At 37.1% G+C, this 9,500-nt stretch overlaps 1 protein-coding gene across 1 annotated transcript in view; it reads left to right on the plus strand.

Annotated features, from left to right (window-relative positions):
* ARAP2 (ArfGAP with RhoGAP domain, ankyrin repeat and PH domain 2) overlaps nucleotides 1–9,500 on the plus strand; it is a 302,530-nt gene that overhangs the window by 206,257 nt on the left and 86,773 nt on the right. The window contains exons 22-24 of the mRNA XM_006895415.1: nucleotides 3,326–3,473; nucleotides 5,179–5,247; nucleotides 6,990–7,064. Of these exons, the coding sequence (XP_006895477.1) occupies nucleotides 3,326–3,473; nucleotides 5,179–5,247; nucleotides 6,990–7,064 (292 nt within the window). The remainder of the gene's footprint in view (nucleotides 1–3,325; nucleotides 3,474–5,178; nucleotides 5,248–6,989; nucleotides 7,065–9,500) is intronic.

Consider the following 9,500-nt stretch of genomic DNA (forward strand, 5'->3'; position numbering starts at 1 on the left):
TTTTTATTTCTTACTGTATTATACAATTAGAATCTATGCAATATATAGTCAGTCCTGTCTGTTTATGAGATGATAGGACACTGTCAAGGAGTTGCATTGCTAAGACAAAGACAAACAATACAAATCCACCAACTTCTCTGTGGGAGCAAGATGGGCAGTCTCCTCCTGTGTGATGTATTGTTATTGTTATGTTCCATGAAGTAGGAACTGATTCATAGCTCACAGATTTTCAAGACCATTAATCTGACAGGAAGAGATTGCCCATTTTACACCTGTGAAGCAGCTGCCAGATTTGAACCTTGGGCCGTTGGCAGCCCAGCTCTTTACCATTAAGCCACCAGATGATTTACTGCCTCTGAAAACCCACTGGAGGGTCAGCTATGAGTCAGCTCCGAGTCAATGGTACACAAGTACAGTATAATAAGTAGTCTGTCTCTATGTTTATGAGATTATGGGACAGAGCTTAATACAAATAAATTATTGTTGTTGTTGTGTGCCGTCAAGTTGCTTGCGACTCATTGCGACCCTATGTATAAGAGCCCTAAACACCATTCTATCCTGTGCCAACCTCACCGTCTCAAACAAACATACTCTTTCCCACCACCCCAGTCACAGATTTGATCCATCTCATTGAGGGTCTTCCTCTCCTACGCCGTCCCTCCACTCTCCCAAATATGATGTCCATCTCCAAAGACCAGTCCCTCCTTGCTAAATACCCAAAGTATGTCAGACGAAGCTTCAGAATTCTTGACTCCAAGGAGCAGCCCGTTTTCACCCTCTCCACGACAAACCTGTTTGTTCTCCTTGCAGTCCATGGTATATTCAACACTCGTTTCCAGCACCACAGCTCAAAGGCATCAGTTCTCTTTCGTTTTCATCCCTATTCACTGTCCAACTCTCTGATGCACAGCGTGTAATTGCGAAGACTATAGCCTAGATCAGTGATTATGTGCTGGGTTCAAGAGAATGCTTCTGTGTTTCAAATAAAAATCCAAATCCTCTGCCCTAATGTTAATTCCAACTCATTAGTGACCTTGTAGAACAGAGCAGAATTACCTTCCAAGGTTTCAGACTTTACTAATCTTTACAGAAGTACAGGGCTTTATCTTTGTCCTACAAAGAAAATAGTGGATTTGAACTATTTACCTCTTAGTTAAAAGCCACATACCTTAGCCACACTGATACCACAGCTCCTTCAAATTAGAGTATAACTAGAGGATAAGAAAGAAGACTGACTATGAAAAATGAGTGTGTGAGGAAGTAGAAGTGTTTGGAGATAAGACATTTAATAGTTGACTGGCAGGAGATTGTGGAAAGCTTAATATGTCATGTCAGACTTTTGCATTTTATTCCTTTAAATGACAGTTATTTATTGAATCTGTTTTAGAAGAATGACTCCTAATCACTGGGAAGAGGTAGAATACAGGCCTAGAGACTAATGAGAGAACATTTTCCTCGAGTTCTGATGAAGGGACAGGAGTTAGAGTAGAAAGAACACTTGGGAATGTCAACATTTAGACAAAAAGGATACCGTTTGTTTCACCCATTTATGCTGGAATTTAAGGCAGCCACAGAGAATTACTATTAGAAAGAGCTGAGCAGGGTACCAAAGAAGAATGATGTAGAACGGAATTTCAAGGACAGAATGGCTGATAGTGTCAAAAGGTGGATGAGATAGGTTGATTTAGCATCTAATTCATTCTCTAGCCAAATAATTCATGACTAGCATTACTTAATTCTATTCACCCAATATTTATTGTTTACCTGTGGTGTGATTAAAGCCACAGTCTCTAGCCATCAAGTGTTTGGATTCTATTAACAGAGGCAGACATTGCAGATAAATATTCTGGATGTTTACAGTCTAGGATAGTGACAACATAGAAGTGGTAGGGAGAAAGGTTTTCACAGTTATTCCATCGTCTTTTATTAACTTTCAATTTCTTATGCACCATGTAAATCATGTATAGTGATTGCATCTGCTTCACCTGTCTCTGCTACACAATTTGGCATTTTATTGTGAATTTTACAGTTTGATATATATCGCTGTCATAATTACTCAGTTTTTCCTGTCCTAATAATAATGTCTGTGTTCTTTGGTAAATGTGAGCATCTAGTTGGGTCGTGCTGTTTTCCCTTCCTTTGGAGGTTGAACTCTTTTATTTAGTCTTTATTTAAAATTAAGTTGCAATTAAATATGCAAGTCTGGCAGCTGCCCTCATGCACATTGGGTGACAAATAAAAAACATTACCAGAGTTTTCATACGTGTTACACCTCTTACAGAACATATTTTTATTAGTATATTACCTTTCTTGATGTAACTGCTATTTTTTATTATTCTTTTTAACTGATTCTTCTAAACACTGTCTATTGTAATACTGAAAGGCTGTGGCCCCTAGTTGGGAGAGTTGACTGGTTTGATCATATCTGACAGCAAAAGTGCCTTTCTTTATATGCTGACTCGCACGGCTTATACAGAGCAAAGCTAACAGGGACCTTACCTGTTGTCTGGCCTACCATTTTTTTTCTCTTCCAAACAAACTATAATTTAATCCAGAATTCATCCTGAGATGCTGAGAAGGGTATTCTAGGCTTCCTAGACTGAGGGTAGGGGAAGAAGCCATAAACAGTCATCTTCATAAACACACATACACTTAAATCTACAGCCTCAAAATATCTATCGTACAGCATATGTAGGAAACCTAGAAAAAAATATAGTATTCCTTAGATCAATGAAATGTGTGACTATATTCCTTAGATAGCTTCATTTTTTTGAAACTCAGTTTCCCATTTTGAGTAACCAAGAGAGTATATTCTGTGAAATGGTCTTTCTGTTAGGTACTCTCATTCCTGCTTATTAAGCCCAGCCCTGAATTTAGAATTTTGGACTCTGGAATACGGCATCCAATCTATTTGTCTTGCCCTGCTTCTTGCTCAGTTCCTGTCCTGCTTTATCTTTTTCATCTGTGTTTTAGTCCTTTCACTCTGAAACCCTTCTTCAAACATACTTTTATATTTGTCCACAGGTTTCCCTATTTTGTGTAATTCCTAAAGTGTGTACATGGTCTTACTTCTAAATTAATAAAAAAAATAAATTACCTTGTAACTTGTACTAATCTCTTATGAGCAGTAATTTTTTCTAGTTATTAATTAGTCTAGAAGCCAACGAGAAGAGAGAACCATGTAGTTTTTGTTTTCTTTTTAATGTCCTCTACAGTTTTTATATCAGAGGCCTTTAATACGTATGTTTTTTATAACGTTAAAATGGGTTTTATGTTTATAATTTTATATAAATGATTTTTAACGTATGGTGTTTTTCTCCAATAGGGTACAAAAATGCTCAGAAATCAATCATATGAACGCTCACAATTTGGCCATGGTGTTTTCATCCTGTTTATTTCAAACTAAGGGACAAACTAGTGAAGAAGTGAATGTAATCCAGGACCTGATTAATAATTATGTTGAGATATTTGAGGTAATGCTTTCTATCTTGTTGTGTTTAAAAATGGCCTTGATATAACATAGGTATATTTTAGAATGGTCTTGCTTAGGTCTTTATTAATGTTTTAAAATATAATTATATTGGCTTTAATTTAACAGATAAAAGTAACTTTAGAAACTGTAGCCATTCATTTCGATTAAGACTCATTTTAAAGCTTTTTTACTATTTGGTGTCCACTGGACAGAATGGTTCTATTTATAGGGCTTTTATGTTTTTGTGGGCTTTCTCCCTTTTCCTTTACAGTATGTATATGGATTAAATATGTCTGCTAAGAGGTGTGAAATTGTAAATTTCACAAGTTGGGTAATAAATACTAGACTGTTAAAATCTTCAATTAAACATAGTTTAAGGTTTTACATTTTGGGATTGTGGAAAGAAAATTCTTTGTGATTTTTTTTCTACCTAAATCATCTAATTTAATTATTTTACCTTTCTCTTTGCTCTTTTTGAAGAAAATTTTCTTGTTTTATCAGAAAACTAGTAGACTAACAATGATTTCTTAGTTCAAAGAAGCACAAATGCTATTAGACATTGAGAGCTGAAAAAAGAAGGTGCCCTAGTGCCGTATTGGTTAAAGTACTTTGACTGCAAACTGAAAAGAGTGGTGTGAGCTTCACAGCAGCTCTGTGAGAGAAGGATGCTCCCATACACAGGCCAGAAACATGCACTTAAATCACAAACAAAATGAATAATGGGGAGGGATGAATACAACCTTAGAATCCTAATGCAACAATTATACTCCTCCTGTGAGATGCACTGAGTTGGAATCCATTCTACAGGAGCAGCAGGTTCACTTGTTCTTTTAGGAGGCATGGAGGGTGAATGGAAAAGAGTGAGTCAAAGATGCAGCTGTCGGTTAATTCTTTGTCGTTGAACTTTTCTATCTATTCTATAAAATGGTATAACTGATTCACTTTGTGAACTGAAGTGAACACATCAGATGAAATCAACTGAATTACTATAGATTATTATTTGTAGAGTTTGCCATCTTTCCTGCATATAACAGCATACCATTTGCAAAGAGGAAGGAACTATGTTAATAAAATATGATTGCTTCTTATATGGACACTGACATCAGAATTGTTGAACTTTCTGTCTTAGCTCTTTTTTATTTCTTTCCTTGTGTCCACTGTTTTTTGATCAATAGCAAATTTTTTTGCAATAATTCTAATGCTGAGAAATGATATAATCAGAGATATATAACATGTGGCTTTACCTGCTCTTTTTCTCTTTCATTCTTATTTTACTGTGCGCTCACTTTAATACAAAATCAATAGTTGTCTTTACAGTCATGCTAAGCTCAACTTTAACAGAATGGCAGAAATATAATAAGCATTTGATGAATGTTTCATTTTGAGGAAAGTTTTGTCTCTCAGTTACATAAACTTTATGGAACCAGTCCTTGGCCCCTTTGCTTATTAAATGAACTTAAAAGGAGGACTTTCATTACAAGTCTTTAGTTAAAATTTATATCATCAGAAAATGTTCTGAACTTTAATAGACTCTACCTCGTTTTATCTCTAGCCCTTATATCTGTGGGCATATGTTGATTAAGTTAACCATTCTCGTTTATGTTTAACTTGTTGATATATAAATTCCTAAAGTGTCACCTGAGGATGAATACCAAAGTTCTTTGTATTCTACCTTATTAGAATTTCCCAAATTATATCTTAAACAGGTTAAAGAAGACCAAGTCAGACAAATGGACATAGAGAATAGCTTTATTACCAAGTGGAAAGACACCCAAGTGAGTAGTAATAGTCAGATCTCTAAAGAAATTAAGTGAATACTCTTCCATTGTAAATTAAGACATTTGCTGTTCATATTTTCAAGTTCAAACTGGGAGCAGCAGATATAATTTTCCCCCTTCTGTAATCTACAGACACAGTCCACATGTGAAAGATGCCAAAGAATATTAATGTAAATTTTCAAAATATAGATAGAAAATCAGTATTAATGTTTTGAAGTTTTCCTTAAAAGAAATAAAATTTTATTTTAAGAACCTGTTGAAAATGGCCATAGAATTCAAAGGAATCTTCTGAAGCCTGCGAACTTTTAGAATAAATTGAGCATTCACACTCTTGAGTCTTAATGATTCTTTATATCATGACATAGAAAACATAAATTGTTTCTTATATGCTTTTGCTTTGCATGCTCTTAAATTATTTCATTCTTTCCAGTGTGGTCCCTGTAAGATGCTAATTTTTATCTTAAGCCCGCTTTTCTTGATTCTGTTTTGTTTTCCTGTGTTGCATTATATTGGATTTTTTATGTTCATAATGCGCTATGTTTTTCCAAGCTACTTTTCCTTGTTGATGAATAGTTATTGGAATTACCCGAGATTGATCATTAATCATATAATAACTAGAAGTTTTAGTAGATTTCAAACTCCAATGTAAATAATAGTAATGGTTCAGATGTTCTCTCTTTACAGAAAATGCTTAGAAAATGAGGTTCACAATAACCAGCCAGATCTTGAATTATCCTCAGTCCTGCAGTATCCATTATTAAAAGAAGGATCATCAGAGCTCTCAGTCTATGTGAGGATGTGTAGATAGATGAGGCTTCCATTTTTAATGTCTGTGTTTCCACATCCTAATTCTATATCTAAGGAGGCATTTCTCTCATTTTGATGGATAGTGCTGGTTCCAGGTCAATGGCATTTAACACTGAAATATGTGACTTGTCTTTACTTAGTTTATCATTTTGGGGGGATGAATTTAACCATTAAGTAGAGGGTTTTATGGATTCAGGGTATTCCCTACAATTTATGTTGAGTTTAGATAAAGTCAGTCTACTTAAGTGAAAATAAGAAAATAATTGTCTATAATTACAATACCTGTGAGAAAATAGCAGAAGAGTTTGTAAAAACCTAGTTTTGGAGTTTTGGATTTTTTTACAGTCTTTTATTGGAGATTTTGTTTTGTTTTATCCATGCCTTCCCAATCTCTTTAGATTATTTTCTAGAATATTTTCTGACAGTCTATGTCTTACCTCAGTTTGGATTTCTTAGGTACTATTTTTTGGGGGCTGCACTCTCTGAGTTCTTTGTGGTTGCTTTTTTTTAATTTTTAAAATGTATCCTTGTTGAACTGTTGTTTATTGAAACATAGTGAAAAGCAAAAATGTCAGACTATCTTTTCTTTCCCAGAATTGTTTTGAATAGCATTTAAAGTGAGAAAAAAAAAATTGGAAAGAAAATATTCCAAGCTGACACTACCAAAATAATTGAAAAAACTTCTTCAAAATAGTATTGCATGTTTTCCCCATACGTTTGGTCATTGGCTATTAAGCTGAGTGAAATGTGATGTCACAGTAATTGTTGCACCACTGTGTCCTTCTCGAGCCACTTATAACCAGGAAAAATATTACTCCAAACACCTCTTATAGATTTATAAGATTTCTTATGCTTTGCTAATCACCTTCACCTTCACTGTGATCTTGTAACATGTTTTAACATATGCTATCATCACATTTGCCTTTTTCTAGGTTTCGCAGGCTGGAGATTTGTTGATTGAAGCATTTGTTGAAAGGAAAGAACCTGACTGTAGTATTATCATTCGGGTGAGTCTTGAAGATGGATGCAAAGAATGCCATTGAAAATAACAAGTGTCAGAATGAAATAGAAATAGAAGAAATTATATGTTGTTTCTTATGGGACAGTGGTCTGTCTGTTCCTTTCTTGAAGGCAAGGTTGTGTCATCTGCATAACCCAAAATGGTTTGTAGTTTTTAAATTCCTCAGTGTTTCTTTTTCAGTTTTTAATTGTGAAAAAACATGTATGGGGATACAGGGAGGTGAGGGTTGGTAGCAGAAGGGTGAGGATGGGCAGGGATGAAATTGTAGGGATGCAGTTGCAGGGATGCACAATATGGTAGGTGGGGGAGGGAGGTAAAGGAAATGAAAAAAATCCAGTGGGGAGCAGACGATACAGGGCAATGGTAAACACAGTCCAATAGTGATTAAACAAACTATCTTATTCACTTGTGGGTTTCTTATTTGGGAATAGGGGGCAGACTTTCTGACTTCTTCATGCTGAACTGGGGTGTTGATGTGAAGGGGAAAGGGAGCACACTTTATCACCTTACTGGTGGTCCTGGGTTAAAGCTGCTTGGCTTATTGTTCTGTTAGAAGATATTTTTCTGAAATTTACTCCCCTCTGTACTGCAAGGTGTTTTCCAAGGTGGGTCCAGTGGGGATGTCTGACTGATCCCTCAGGCTTCATCCTTCTTTGCTTCCTTAGCTGGCAGTTGCATTTCCTTTTTGTCTCTAGAACTGGATTCAGGGTCAGGTCTGGAGTAAAACTCAGTGTTAAGGTTACCTATAGGAAAGGGACATCATGCTTGGTAGAGTGGAGGGACAGCGTAGAAAGGGAAGGCCCCCTATGAGGTGGATTGATTCAGTGACTGAGGTAATCGGGATGGGTGTATCAGAGACGGTGCAATTGGCACAGGACAGAGCAGAGTTTAGGGATGTTGTACATAGGGTCGCTATGAGTCACAAGTGGCTCGACGGCACATAACAAAAACAACAACATAGGAAAGGGAGCAAACCTAGAGAGAACAAACTTGTGAGTTACAACTAGAAGGGCTTTGGAGGTGTTACTTATTTATGGGTGTACTGGGGAAGAAGGTGGAGGAAAGTAGTCTAGATAAAATTCTCTATATACCCTAGGCAGTTTTTTTCTATCCAGGGGTCAGATGGCAGCCCGAGGGCTGAGGAGCTCACCCCGAAGACCAAATGACTCAGCTCAAGGGCCGAACGGCTCACCCCGAGGGCCAAATGGCTTACTCCAGGGACTGATCAGCTCATCTCAAAGGCCAAACGGCGCCCCCCCACCCACCCTGAGCGCCAGATGGCTCCCCCCAAGGACCAGATTGCCCTTGAGGGCCAGATGGCTCCCCCCTGAGGGCCAGATGCCCCCCCCAGGGCCAGGTGGCTCCCCCCCAGGGCCAGGTGGCTGCCCCCAAGGGCTGGATGGCCTCCCCCTTTCCTCAGTGTTTCTTAACATTTTATATCTCAAATTCACACCATGATTAATAAGAAAATTGACTTTTCATGCCAGTATCCTCTGGAATTCTGTGGTTTGGATATTTGGAAAGAAAAGATCGAAGGTGCTGTAGGCTGTCGATATGATGTTCTAATATTTCTAGAAAATAGGCTCTAGTACTAGTTTCTACACCTTCATAGTTTTAACTAACTCTCTAAGCCTCAGCCTCAGGATATTTTGGGGTTTCCCCCCTTCGGTAAAAAGAAGAAAAATTACAGTTCTTCTATCATCGCATTAACCTTGCTGGTATAGTGGTAAGAAGCTGTGTTTCAATCACAAGGGTGTGCATTTTGAATCCACCCGCAGTTCTCCGGGAAAAGCATGGATAATCTCTCTTCCTGTGCGATTTACTGCCTCCAAGAGCCAACTAGAGAGGGTCAGCTATGAATCGTTTCCTTTTCAATGACACATAACAGCAACATCATAGTCTGGAAAAGTAAAGGGTTAAGGAAAGAGAGGAAGACCCCTCAACAAGATAAACTAGCAGAGTTGACTACCGCAATGTGCTTGAGCAAGACAGCTATCAGGAAGATGGTGCAAGATAGGACAAGTGTCTTCCTTGAGGACATCAGTTCTTTGTTGAATTAAAAATAGATTGTACTTAGGTTATTCATGATTTTTTGTGTCAGTGTAATAACAGTTCTATTTTGGGGTCTTGCACTACTTGCTTCATGTGAGGAATAGATTATCATACAGCACTAGAGGCTCAACTTTAGCTCTTTTTTTTTTAATGTTAAAGATAATTTATAGTGTCAGCCCTATGTACCTTTGAACTTTTTGTTGTTATTAAGTACTGTTGAGTCAGAACTGACCTTCCAGTGGGTTTTCAGAGGCAGCAAATCACATGTGAAGAAATTATCCATCATTTTTCCATGGAGCAGCTGGTGGATTCAAACCATGAGCCTTTGGGTTGGCAGCTGTTAAATACATTTTAATTGTTAATTTACATA

This window comes from Elephantulus edwardii, unplaced genomic scaffold (genome assembly GCF_000299155.1).
Source record: "Elephantulus edwardii isolate Elephantulus edwardi_28Jun2011 unplaced genomic scaffold, EleEdw1.0 scaffold00167, whole genome shotgun sequence".
NCBI lineage: Eukaryota > Metazoa > Chordata > Mammalia > Macroscelidea > Macroscelididae > Elephantulus > Elephantulus edwardii.